The 14,181-nt window shown below is 41.4% G+C and overlaps 1 protein-coding gene and 1 long non-coding RNA gene across 3 annotated transcripts in view; one reads left to right on the top strand and one right to left on the bottom strand.

The window, feature by feature from the left end:
• The window catches only part of PPARGC1A (PPARG coactivator 1 alpha), a 630,855-nt gene that overhangs the window by 214,384 nt on the left and 402,290 nt on the right, over positions 1-14,181 (top strand). For both annotated transcript variants that reach the window (XM_053403885.1, XM_053403886.1), the window contains exon 2: positions 7,386-7,445. In XM_053403885.1, the coding sequence (XP_053259860.1) occupies positions 7,386-7,445 (60 nt within the window). The remainder of the gene's footprint in view (positions 1-7,385; positions 7,446-14,181) is intronic.
• LOC128421289 (uncharacterized) lies at positions 411-1,249 on the bottom strand. The gene is made up of 2 exons (XR_008332279.1): positions 982-1,249; positions 411-566 (listed from the first exon to the last, which is right to left on the bottom strand). It is a non-coding gene; the product is annotated as an uncharacterized LOC128421289 (long non-coding RNA).

The following is a 14,181-nucleotide window of genomic DNA, read 5'->3' as shown; positions in this document are numbered from 1 at the left end:
CACTGGCTACCCATATGTTACCAGCTTGGGTTCAGACTTCTTGTATTAATTCACAAACCACTAAACAACTTGGGTACAGGATACTATGGGTCTTGCTTTATTGGCTGTGGAGCCAGCATACAGCTTCTAGGTCATGTGGCCAGCATGACTAAGCCGCTTCTGGTGAACCAGAGCAGCTCACGGAAACACCGTTTACCTTCCCGCCAGAGCGGTACCTATTTATCTCATTGCACTTTGATGTGCTTTCGAACTGCTAGGTTGGCAGGAGCAGGGACCGAGCAATGGGAGCTCACCCCGTCACGGGGATTCGAACCGCCAACCTTCTGATCGGCAAGTCCTAGGCTCTGTGGTTTAACCCACAGCGCCACCCGCGTCCCATATATATATATATATATATATATATATATAATATACATTTTTATGAGTTTTTTAACATACCATTTTCAACAGTAATTAAACATACTTTTACATCTTATTCAATTTTTTTACTTCCATCAGTCCTGTCTGAAAATTCTTCAATCTAATCTCTTAGTATGCATTTCTTACTTTCCCTTTTACATTTAAAACTCATAACCAGGTTTATGTTAGGCCTACTGTCGTTTTTAATTTGTTACAGTTACTTTCAATGTATTTCACAAATTTACTCCATTCTTCAATAAACTTTGTTTCTTTTTGATGTATAATTTTGTTTGTCATTCTTGCTAAAAACTACAGTAGGCCTAACATAAACCTTGTTGTGCGTAAATCACAGATTTAGAAACTGCAGGAGAAGAAAAGATGTAAGAAAACGGTAACAGGATAGGAGGGAGGTCAAGACGTGTGCTAACGTTGTGGAAATAAGTGGATGATACTTAAAATTGATTAATAAGAGTGTTTTCTTTTTTATTTTGGTCTGTTTATTTTTCCTTTGTTGTATGCTCTTTGTTTTTTGTGGAAATTTCAATAAAAAGCAAATTAAAAATAAAATAAAATAAATAAAACTCATAACCAATATCTCTATCTTTATCTACTTTGTAACACTTCATATATTTCTCCTAATAAAACTTCTTGTAGTCCTACTAGCGGAATTTGTTGGTTACAATTGCTCTTCAGATAGTTCATATACTTCTTCCAATCTTCTGTAAATCTCTGGTCTTGCAGGTTTTGAATCCTTCCTGTCATTTTGTCCAATTCTGCATAGTCCATTAATTTCGTCTGCCATTCTTCTTTCGTCGGAATTTCTTCTTGCTTCCATTTCTGGGCTAACAATACTCTTGCCTGCTGATTCCTTATATATTGGTCTGATCACTGATATCTTTGGGGGAGTCTTTGTTAGTAGTTCCACATGGCTCAGACGCACAACTCATAAATGCTAGAAGAAGGAGGAGGAGGACGACGACTTTGGATTTGATATCCTGCTTTATCACTACCCTAAGGAGTCTCAAAGCAGCTAACAATCTCCTTTCCCTTCCTCCCCCACAACAAACACTCTGTGAGGTGAGTGGGGCTGAGAGACTTCAGAGAAGTGTGACTGGCCCAAGGTCACCCAGCAGCTTGCATGTGGAGGAGCGGAGAAGCGAACCCGGTTCACCAGATTACGAGTCCACCGCTCTTAACCACTACACCACTCTGGCTCAGAAGCCCTGTATTCTGTGTAGTGGGCCCAAGCTTGTGTAACTCCCTCCCAACTGAGATGAGGAAGGCAGCTTCCTTTCTGAACTTCCAGCTCTTGACTAAAATGTTATTGTTCCTGCAGGCATTCTAATGATGCAGCTTTATTGTTTAATTTTGGGTGGACTGTTTTTATGTACGTCATTTAGAAATACTAACGATTGAGCAGTATATAAACACAATAAACAAACAAACCAACAAACAAATAAATGACATTTTAAATGTTTGAGCTGCTCCTGCTTTTATGCTCTTGTTGCACATTGTCTAAGGTAAACAATGTTGCACATTGTCCAAGATTATTTATAAATACTGAACATGAATAATTTCTCTTTGGAGCACCTTTGGAAATGAATGATGTTCAGGTGGGTTATCTTGTACCCACATCTCAGTGAAGAAAGCCTTATTGTCAGCCGGTGTTCGGAAGTGTTTTTTTGAGAAACTTATTCTTCCGTTCATTTTTGAAGCTTCTGCCTCTTATGATGAAAGGGGGAGCAGTCAATTATAAGTTGTAAATGTAGATATTAGGTCACCTGACTGCCTTTTAAACAGAAAACAAAAGAATTATAAATGCCAAGTGAGTCAATTTTAAGATGAGTCCTATATTGCATGAGCTTTTAGAATGACCCCTCTTACTTCATGTGGGATAACCAGCTTCATCTAACCAACATGCTTAAGTCTAATTAATGCATGAAGGGGTTAAGACCATAGAGTAAGCTGTCTTAGCGATGTCCCTTCCCTTCACCTTGGGAGGAAAGTAATCAAACCTATTGTTGTACCTCAGTCTACCTAAGAACCTTAAAGTGTGTGAAGAGGTTCTGAGCTAGTTGCTTCAGCTCTGACCACATGACTCTAACAAGCCTCTCTAACAAGTTCTTGTACCAAGAATTTAGCAACTTTCACCACTGTAACTAAGCCCAGTTTTACTGCCTGTGCAGCTTTTTCTGACTGCTGTATGGAAAAGCACATGAATCTGACCTTTGGAGAGTTAGTAAGTAAACCATGTTAAACTTACCGAACTTTTGGTCTTTTACTATGCTAGGGGAAGGGGGAAGCTTTGGAACTCACAATGATATTTTAAATATCTAACAGCCTATATGTCCACACTTTACTTTGCTACTTTGTGATTTTAAATCTTCACTGGGATTCTCTCACCAAATTGTACTTGCCCCAAGCCTGGATCTTGGCACCCCAGAATTCTTCTTTTATATACCTATTTTTTTTTATTGCACCAACACTTCACCTTTCAGATTTGTTCCTGTTATCAGACATCTGTTTTAGACCAGGTTTACTTTCCAGCATACAGGTGAGGAAGTCCACCTGGCTTTCTTAGCCTGGGAATTTCCCTAGTCTCCCTTACAGAGACGTACGTGTGTGTGTGTGTGCATATATGTGCGTTTCAGCAAAGGAGTAAAAGACTATACCAATTATCTCACACCCTGCAGCTGTGCCAGCAGCCATCTCAAGAGATTAGTTGTCAGTTAGGGGTTAACTTGAAATCCTGATATTGAAGGATTTGGAATATCTTGGTGTAAAGCAGTGTAATCACAATACTGTAATTTGAAGCTTGATCATATGTAGAGAACTAAGATACTTTTTCCTAATCAGTTCTTACTGACTTGATGTGAAGGAAATGTTTATTGCGGGGAGAAGAATAGCCACGAAAACAAGAAAATGATTTTGTTTTTAACTGTAATATGTAGATCAGAGTCTTGAAATGTATTTCTCCCAATCTTTTTTTAAATACCAACCACTAACACTACATTTCATTGGTATCTAATAGTCATTAGTTTTGCAATTTGCTTTGAGATGGGCCATTCACTAATCATTAAAATATATAGTTAACTATAAAATTGGATATTGAAAAGGATTAGACAAAATCATTACATTTGTAGTCCTTGGAAGTTTTTATCTGAGATCATCAGGGGTTGCAAAGGCCTGCTTGCGATGTCCAAGCGTCATTTATCTTGAACCAGTAGAAATTTGTGACTCTGAGGGTTAAAAAATTAAACTTCTGCAAGGTTTGAAGAACATGAGTGGCGAAAGCTTTCATTTCCTATCTCCTTCAAACAAATACTGAGATCCCCAAATCCTTAACTAAGCAAAACTCCTGCTGGCAAGACTCTGAGTTTAGTCACTCCAAGAAGAGCTGAAGAAGATGCATTTTTATCTCCAAACACACAAAGGTTTATACAATCTGCTAAGATTCTGAATTCTGGATTACAGCTAAATCTACATTCCTGTTCATCTGCAAATATGTGCACAACCACAATGGCTTTCTGGACAAACATGTTTCTTGCATATCTATGAAATATATGCCAAAATAGTCATCAGGTTATCAAAGAACTAAAAGAATGTGTACAGACTCTCCAAGTGCCCCTATTTTCCAGGGATAGTTCTGAAAATACAGAAGCCATCCTGGTGTCTGATTTTATTCCAGAATGTCCTACTTTTCCTTTGTTGTGGTTTAGTCATTTAGTCGTGTCCGACTCTTCGTGACCCCATGGACCAGAGCACGCCAGGCACTTCTGTCTTCCACTGCCTCCCACAGTTTGGTCAAACTCATGCTGGTAGCGTCGAGAACACTATCCAACCATCTCGTCCTCTGTTGTCCCCTTCTCCTTGTACCCTCCATCTTTCCCAACATCAGGGTCTTTTCCAGGGAGTCTTCTCTTCACATGAGGTGGCCAAAGTATTGGCGCTACAGCTTCACGATCTGTCCTTCCAGTGAGCACTCAGGGCTGATTTCCTTCAGAATGGAGAGGTTTGATCTTCTTGCAGTCCATGGGACTCTCAAGAGTCTCCTCCAGCACCATAATTCAAAAGCATCAATTCTTCGGCGATCAGCCTTCTCTATGGTCCAGCTTTCACTTCCATGCATCACTTCCACTTTCCCTTAGGACATCGCTATTTTCACCAGAGAAATGTTGGGAGGTATGTAATCACACGTGCTGTACAACCTTTGCCTGGGTCTTTTTAGTTGCCTGTTCCAGAGGCATAAACACATTACCTATTGTAGAAAAAAGAGCCAACAGTCTAGTTGCACCTCAAAAACTAACAATTTTGTGAAAGGCAATAGTGTAAGTGGTGGAGGAGCTCATCATGACCACCTAAAGATAGCCTAAACATGCAGGCAGTTATGTTGGTCCATTGTTTATATGTATCTAGACACATGGACCTCTTCAAGAGCATAGCAACTTGAGAGGATCAGCAGACAGTCACAGAATAGTGACCTGGCAAATGATGGTATGCACATTAGTCTTTTTTGTTGCCTGTTACATACCAGAGCCTTATTAAACATACACAAAAAAACAATTGTGACCTAACCCTCAGTGGTCAAAATGAGCTCCTAGTCACACTTCTCTGAAGTCTCTCAGCCTCACTCACCTCACAGTGTTTGTTGTGGGGGAGGAAGGGAAAGGAGATTGTTAGCTGCTTTGAGACTGCTTAGGGTAGTGATAAAGTGGGATATCAAATTCAAATTCCTCCTCCTCCTCCTCCTCCTCCTCCTCCTCCTCCTCCTCCTCTCCCTCTCTGACCATATTTTGTATCTTGCTGAAGCGCTGCCAAAAGCGGGGGCGATCTCAAAGTAAAATTGTCCAGTTTGTGCTTCTCTCCTATATTGTGGGGCAGCCTGGAGATCATGCTGGATGAGTAGGTTTTATAGGTTATGTTTCAACATATTAATTGAGGACATCTCAAACTTTATTGAAAAATGAACTCAATAAACATATCGATCTTACAGAGGATTGCATTTATAGATAAATGTGCATTGTAACTGACAAAAACTAATCAACTGAGTCAATTTAGTGTTTTGCCAGCCTGTTTGCCTGCATACTAAGGGGAATAATATTTATAGTGTGCCGTTTGGAGGTATAACGCTAAAGGGGCAGATCAGATGAAGTGCAATCAGGGAGAAGGGAGGCAACTTCCAGCATCCCCACCCCAGCCACAGGCAACTCTTTCTGTGCAGAGTAACAGCTGTGTGAACGAATACCTCTGCATTTTATTCCATGTGAAAGTAAGTCTCATTGATTTCAGTGGGTCTCATGGCCACGTAAAGCACTTTCAGATTGAGGGTGATGGATTGAGGATGCTGGAATTTCACAGGCTTGCTTCTTTTGAAGATACACAGCTAATGGTTCATATTGCACACTTTCTGTAGCTCTTCTATGCTGAGTCTAGCTCATGTCCTAGATCTTTGCAGAAGTGGAGCTGTTTCTTATTAAACTGACACATTTCCATGTATCCTTTTGTTCTTTGTTACCAGCATATATTGCTTCTTGTGAGGAGCGGTCTTCTACATATTTTATATGTGTTAATTTTTTCCCCTTTTAAAATAACCTGCTATGCCTTTTTGATGCAGAGTTACATTATTACAAAAAGGTAAGAATAGTGTACATTTCTAGCTCAAGTGTAGCTAACACCACAATCCTTTTTGTGTCTACTCAGAAGTAAACCCCATTGTGTTGAGTGAGATAGGTAAGTGCGTAACAGTCGTATCTTGGATCCCAAACACCTTAGTACTTGGACGTTTTGGATCCCGAACGCCGCAAATCCGGAAGTGAGTGTTCCGGTTTGTGAACGTTCTTTGGAACCCGAATGTCCGACGGGACTTCCATGGCTTCCAGTTGGCTGCAAGAGCTTCCTGCAGCCAATCAGAAGTTGTGATTTGGTTTCTGAATGGACTTCCGGAATAGATTCCTTTCGACTTCCAAGGTAGGACTGTATAAGACTTCAGTCTAGAACTGCAATCTTAAACAAGCTTTTTAGAAAGTAAGTCCTACTGAATTTCTGGGTGAATGTTAAATTGGATTGTGAGCTGAACCACAGTGCTCCCATTATGGAGGCAGGAAGGGCTGTTCCAACTCAGGCTTATCTGAGACCATGGAAGTAGCACTAAACCATGGTTTAGCATTTCATGTGAACAAAATCTTTAACACTAGAAGAGAAACATCTAAGCTGCTTCACCTTTGCTTGATCTTCGTGAGGATTCCCCAGCTGTCTTTGTGTGGTGGGCACCACGAGAGCTGTTGTCTTGGACTGAAACATTTGAACCAGCATAAATCTATAACAGAATTCAAGAAAATTGTGCACATGCTGGTTATCTCAATTAAGACGTTTTTCAAGATAGCAAACGAGTCAGATCTTCATGAGAAAGTAGACCTAGGTTAGGTGTAAATTTAGATCTTAAAATGGATAGGGGGTAAGGGTTAAAAAATTTGCTAAGAGTACATTTCCCCTGATCTTCAAAGCCCATAGGACTGCTAAGTAGTAAAAAGAAAGTCCTAATCATTGCACCTCCTGTGTCATGTCTAGTTTGGTCTTAGGACAAAGATACATAGGTAGCTCAGTGAACAACCTTCAGTGACCGTAAACAACAGGTATCTCTGCCTCATTGACTTATAAAAAAACATTTGTATATTACTATTCATTAAAAAATCAGAGGGGCAGCTTATGACAGTTGTACAATGCAATACAATAAAACCATATTTAAAAGTTAAGATCAGAAATCAGCTCAGCATTGTGGGAAGGTATATTCTTAATTGCCTGCATAAGCCTGGCAGAATAGAGAAATTTTCAGCAGGTATTTAGAAGTTGAAGCAGAAGGCACCTGCTAAATCTCTGTTGGTGGAGCAGTCCAGGTTCCAACATTTCAGACTCAAGTTCAAATCTGCTAATGCTAGTTCAGTTGATATACCTTTGTCCTAATTTTTGCTTTTGTTTTTTTTTGGCAGCCTCTTTCCAGTGCTGACCTCCCGATGAAGGAATGCAACATTCTTTTCAACAGTGCACAGGTAAAAAAACCCAAAACCTTTAAATTGTTGAATAATTTGTGGACACGATACAGCTAGGACACTAGGTATGTGGAAAAACTTGGTTAAAGCCTCTAGGGACCCAGAGATGTTTGCTATGGAAGCAAGTGCTCTGTTCACCACTGGTGTGGCTATACCTATGCCTGTTTGTTCCAAGGTCTAGTTTGGTGGTACTGACTTGGAGTGAAGCTGAATAATGTCTCAGTAAGGAAGGCAAGGGTCTTCTCTATCGGAGATCCTTCAGAGTAGTGGGTCAGATTGTAGGAGAAATCGTACGACAGACTTTGAGTTTTTTTATGAGTTGAACTTCTGCTTCTCTGTTTGTTCCACCTGAAGCTCTGTCCCTCCTTCTCTGCATCCTCCACTTTTGCTTCTGGAGTCCACTCTTTTAAGGGTGTGTGGAACCTCATGTAGATATTCAATTTGTTGGTCACTTTTCCAGTGTGACCACTTCTAAAAGGAAACATTTGCAAAATCCTTAAAAGACATAAAATGTTTTTCCCCCTCATTGGGACTCCCTAAACAGGTTGTTTTTGTTTTTTTAATTACTCATGTATCCAATAAATTTCTATACTGCCCTTTGTAAATAACTCCAGGGCAGTTTTAAGTAGAGATGTCAGACTTCCAGCTTGCTGCCAGCTGCCTTATTGCAGGGCAGATTCGAGGGTAAACCATACGTGGAACGAGTCTGCAACTTGATGGAGGTAGAAACTGTCTCTCATGCCTTGTTATGCTGCCGTTTCTACAGGGATACACGCTCTGTATTTATTACCCCTGCTATGCAAAAATCTCCAAATGAATCTGAACTTCAATGTCTAAAATCCCTGGTAGAGGACAATGATCCTGAGATCACATTAAGGGTGGCCAAATTCTGTGAGATTGCCATAAAACTTAGGGAACAACCTGTGCTATCATAATGATTAAGGCCTTAAATGATAATTTTAGGTTATATGTTAGTGACTAAGTTTTAATTTATATATTTTTTAACTGTTGCTATATCTGTATTGTTCCTGTTATACCTAGTTGCAAATTCAAATGTATCCCTATCATATTTTGTGAGTTCCTTGATATTGTATGTGGGCTGGAACTGGTCTGTGACCGAAATAATAATAAAATTCAAAAGATGTCAGACTTTTAGGGTTATTCCAAGGGCCACCACACTTAATATATTTGGAGTGGACATTTAAGATGCGTTATATGTACATAAAGAATGGAATGTGTGAATGTTGACAAAGTTGTGTACAGGTGGTATGCTCATCACAGAGTTCTGATTAACTGCAGTGCCTATTGAGTACATTTTCAGTGACAAATCCAGATTTGTGTCTGTGTAATGTGTAAAATGGCCCTCACTATGTTTGATCAAAGGCACTGAAATCAAAATACTGGATGAATTTGTGTAGAGCAGAATGTAAAATGCCCATGGTATTGTTGATCCTTCTTGTGTGTTGTGTTTATTGCATATAATCTTGGGTGCCAATCCAGGTTTCCAACTGAGTGTACACTCAGACGCTCAGTAGGTCATTGATCTTTGAGCACAGCAATGAACAGCTGATGGGAAGCATTTGTGCTGCGTCTGTGTTTGTTTGAATGCATTGACTTCAGAAGTATTGCAATATTTAGTGCATGCCTCAGCCTCTGTTCCTTATAGCACCAAGTTGCATTTGAAGGAGACTTTCTCTGAGGGGTTTTTCTGTGAAAAAACACACATGCAAAAACCTCCCCCTTATGAGCAAAATTCACAGCCCTGCAGCCTGTGCTCTTGGGGTAGCACTGCTGTTGAGTGGGACAGGAGGGCCCAATGGAAAAGCTATGGTTGCATGTAGTAAATGATGTATGAAATGCAAAATCCCTTCTTACCCAGGGCACAGATAGCAGAGATGGAGAGAAAATTTGCCTTCTGGTCTTTTCTGTGAACTGCTATTAGCTGGGATTTTAGGTTCAAGGGGAAAATACTCCAAAACTGAAGAGTACACCCCCACTCTCCTGCCGATGCCGCCCAGACATACATATATACCCTCTCTTACTGCTGAGTATATTTTGCTACAAAAATTGGCTGACTGGAAAACTCAGCTGTTGTCTGTCTGACTGGACTTTAAAAAAACAACAGCTATGTTTCATATCAGCTACAGCACCTGCTCGAATCTATTTATCTTTTCTTTTAATTAAGAGATAATGTCAATGGGAGGAAAATAAAACCTGACAAGATGAAAATCTTTCACCATACCATTAAAAACAGAACAACAACAACAAAAGTGAGCCAGCTTTTTTTGTTTTGAAAGGGAGAGAAGAGAAAATCTTCATTAGGTTGCAACATCCTCTTACATATAGCGTGCTGTGCTATACTAATGAATTAGAAATACGAACAATGAAAGGAACAATAGAAAATCTGATCAGACAGACCAAAACCAAAGCTATCCACTGAGACCAGTGTAACGGAGTTTAATGCTTCTCTGCTATTTTTAAACAACCTGATTCAGTTTGGCTCAGAGATACTTTTGCTGATTGACTCACGGAAAGAGCAAAGTGAATCCTGATCACTAATGCCGTTGTATGTGTGTTTGAATCTCTGAATTGTTGTACATTTCACCAAACCTTTCACATATGGAAAGGATTTTGATGTGTATGTGGTTGTTCTGTGCTAAAAATCATGTCGCTGTCTGAAAATCATGAAATACTATTTTTAAGGGACATTGATGGTGGATTGGTTGGTAGGTTTGTTGCATGAGTTCTAGGGTCACATTTTGACCGTGGCTTTGCTTCCCTTTCTCCTGCAAATATGTGGTTTGGAAACCTAAAGCAAGGCATCGTTGTTTGTGGGAAAGACTTGCGGATGTAAGACAGGCATAGGCAAACTTGGCCCTCCAGATGTTTTGGGACTACAACTCCCATCATCCCTAGCTAACAGGACCAGTGGTCAGGGATGATGGGAGTTGTAGTCCCAAAACATCTGGAGGGCCTAGCTTGCCTATGCCCGATATAAGATGTTCAGATAATTGGAATGAAACTATTGTTAGTGTTTGAGTCCCATAGAGAGAGGCTATTTCTTGGAAGTGACATTACCTCTTTCAATACGCACTTCCCATAGGCAAGTGCAGCACATTTAATTAGGGTGTGCACACCGGGATGTTTATTTATTTATTACAACGATGGCACAGCGGAGTGGGGAGTCAATGGCAAGACAGACAACTAGGGCAAGGAAGAGGCAAAGAGGCAAAAAGCTAATAAAACAACCACAACGGCAGTTGCCAAGAAGCCAAAACAGGAGACTTTTCCTGTAGACGAAAAGCCCAATGCTAAACTGACCAGAGGCTGGGCAGATTGGAGGGTTGAGGCCTTACTTGCTCATCGCTGCAGATCTCTCTCCACAAAAGGTGGTGAGTGGAGCTTGGATGGAGAGAGTCATGAGACAGAGACAGAGACAGAGAATAAAAAGGCTGCAAGGGATTTGCCAGTGTGGTATAGTGGTTAAGAACGGTATCTACCCCAACCCCATCTATGGTGGGTTCACTGCGCCTGGGCCCACAACCATGACCTTATGGAACATCTGGTATTCCAGGAGACCAGTAATGAAGATTGAGTAAGAATCTGTGAGGACTTTCCAGTTCACTTAAATGGTGAGCCAAGTTCCTTGAAGGCAGAGGGTGTGGGAAAGGACATGAAATAACACTGTGTATGGATTGGATCTAGGGTGAGAGAGCCAGTGTGGTGTAGTGGTTAAGAGCAGTAGTCTCGTAATCTGGGGAACCGGGTTCGTGTCTCTGTTCCTCCACATGCAGCTGCTGGGTGACCTTGGGCTAGTCACACTTCTTTGAAGTCTCTCAGCCCCCCTCACCTCACAGAGTGTTTGTTGTGGGGGAGGAAGGGAAAGGAGAATGTTAGCCGCTTTGAGACTCCTTTGGGTAGTGATAAAGCAGGATATCAAATCCAAACTCCTCTTCTTCTGCAACTTCTGCCTGCAGAGAGAAGGGCGTCCCTCCTCAGTTACTGCCATAGCCAATCACCCCACTGCTGATTTCTGAGATAGACACAAGCTACTGATCCATCCCAGCCTTTGTATTATGTTTGAGTCCCTGCCTGTCTGCTTCCCTTAGTCTCTGTTTTTTTGGGGGAAACATTGGAGTGTGTTGGCTTGCTTGCTGCACATCCCTATGGTCCTTCCATGTTCTCTTCTAAGTTTGTGCCTCCCATTACCAAGTGGGGGAGCTGTGGTGTGACCCAAACAAGCTGGCACCATTTATTGGACTGCCTTCTCTAAGTGCAGGACTAATAGTAAAAGCACATATTTTCTTCCTATGCCTAAACGTAGGCATACATTTCATAAATGTAGGCTGGCATGTGTAGGTAGGTATAAGCCAGTATTGCACCAAAATCTGTCCAATGTCTTGGAAAAGAGGCTTCCATTCTTCAATCTCATTCTCATTTTAGAATGTATTGGTGAATGCAGGGATTTGAGCTTATAATAGTAGTAGTAGTAGTAGTAGTAGTAGTAGTAGTAGTAGTAGTTATAAAGTTGGAGGTATGTTGGTAAGCCCATGGCAAATGCTAATAACTATGACATCCAGATCACTGGTGTATCTCCTAATAACTTTGTTGTACTGTTGCTTTGCATAATATTGCTGAATTTTTATTATTGGATAACCAAAGTAATACTGACCATAAACAGATGTTCCTGTTCCTGTACTCTTGACCATAAAAGGATGTTCCTGTTCCTGTATTCCTTATCTTGGGGTAAGAAGGTCACCAACTCTAAGAGCACTCCTGGCGCCATCCCCGAGCGCAGGGGTGTCTTGCAAGGTCTGTGCGTCAGTGTGTCAGGATATCTACAACCCACTAGATACGATAAGCCCAAGCTCTGCCATCCCATCTCCACTTCGGAACTGACAAGGCCATTCATTAGGCGTCACGGACTGATAAAGGAGAGAGCTTTGTTTATACAGCTGGGTTCCTGTTATACATTTGCTCAAGAGCTCAAGTTAATGGTTTTTAGCTAATGCACCCTTGGAGAAGGAAAAATGGGGATTTTGGGGCCTGTTTCAGACTGACTGCACAGTCAGGCTTTAGATTTGGGAAACCCATTCCTTTAATACAGTCTCTGTCAGGTGCTGGTGTGGTTGCTTGAGAGCAGACAGGCAAGAGTCCAACCTGTCTTTTCCAGGCTTTATTATCTGTACAAACTATTTACAGTGCAGAACGTCGCAAGTCCATGTCTGCTCAGTCGCTAGCAGAATCTGGGAGTGGGCAGTCCTTATACCTTCCCCAGCATAACAGTCGTGTGACCCCCATCCTTCTCCTTCCCTCTCTGCGCCCAAACCTACTGCGCAGTGTGGGCGCTGGCAAAGGGGGACTTGCCTCCCCTCCGCTTTGCTCAGGCTCGGTGTTGAGGCTCTCCCTAGCATCTTCTGATCCCTGCATCCCCTCCCCACTGGAGGTGGGGCTTCCCTCCATGCCAGAGGAAGAACTGCTTCGCAAGATATTCGGAGGCTCCCTGTAACACAACTGCCCTTCCACCTCTCGCCTCTGAGCTGATGGCAGTTCCCTGACAGTCTCATATTGGCATGGCTAATCACTCTTCTGTGTGTATATACCTAGCACCACATTTTTGCCGATTTGCATACAGGTTAGCATCCCTCACCCTGCCCAGTGGACACTTAGACTGATTCCTTTTAATGTCAGCCCTGTTTTGTTAATACATGCTATTATAATATAGAAGTGCTGATATTTGAAATGCAGTCAATTCCAATCACAGCATAATTGTTTGTGCTTTCTTCTTCCACAAGGCCGGATTAGTCATTCAGTACTAATGTTGAATTTTGTTGTCTGATTCCTGCCAGCAACTGAAACCTGACAACTAATTCAGGATAAGCACGATCAAAATTGATAAACCCTGCTCTACATGGAAGCCAAAAATTGGAAGTGGCTGTTATTTCAAATACAATCTCTTATCTCATATGGCACAGTGGCATTTAGTGAAAACATACAAACAAATCTAGTCTTGGATTGCCCTGGAGATAGAGGTTTGGATGCAATTCAAATAAGTAGTTCTTTATTCTGCATAACTTTGGGATGTACTAAGACATTTCAGCTGCACCTGATATCATTACATTTGGCAGCCACCGCCTAAGCTTCCTGCATTTCATTTGTACAAAATGCCATATTAAAGAGTGGAAATATGAGAAAATTTGTGTTTTTCCTCCTTTTGCATATGCTCATAGTGACACTGTAAATTATAAGAGCTGAAAGGAGTCTAAAAGCTAATCCGTACCCCACATTTTTATGATGGATGACATGCAGTAGAGGAAAGGACCACTGGATTTGAAAATAAACAAAATCCATTGCAAGTTTATTTGAAAGCAAATATGGACCAAGCATGACAGCTTTCTTCAGAGTACTTATGTCATGGGAATATATTTCAAGCAAGCATTTAAGAGATAATTTTATTAGGAGATGTTGATGGTCTCTGGACTGGTTCTTCTCTTCAGATGGAATTATAGTCTCTCTACGATTAAATTAGAAAGTATGTGTCAGAGGCTCAGGAGCAGAAGCACAGGGGAGAGAGCAAATAGAGAGCGGAGGAGAGGAATCCGAGGGGAGCGTAGGGGAATATGACAGTGACCCGAGAGATTCCATGAGCTTCTCCAGCGAATCAGAAGATTCCCAGAAGGGGGCGCCTATGGTAAGGGCAAGGGGGGTCCCAGGGGGGACGCACCAGAAGCAAGGG

The sequence above is a fragment of the Podarcis raffonei genome, chromosome 9, assembly GCF_027172205.1.
Source record: "Podarcis raffonei isolate rPodRaf1 chromosome 9, rPodRaf1.pri, whole genome shotgun sequence".
Taxonomy (NCBI): Eukaryota; Metazoa; Chordata; class Lepidosauria; order Squamata; family Lacertidae; genus Podarcis; species Podarcis raffonei.
Note: the sequence above shows the minus strand (reverse complement) of the source record. Positions and strands in the feature narration are given on the sequence as shown.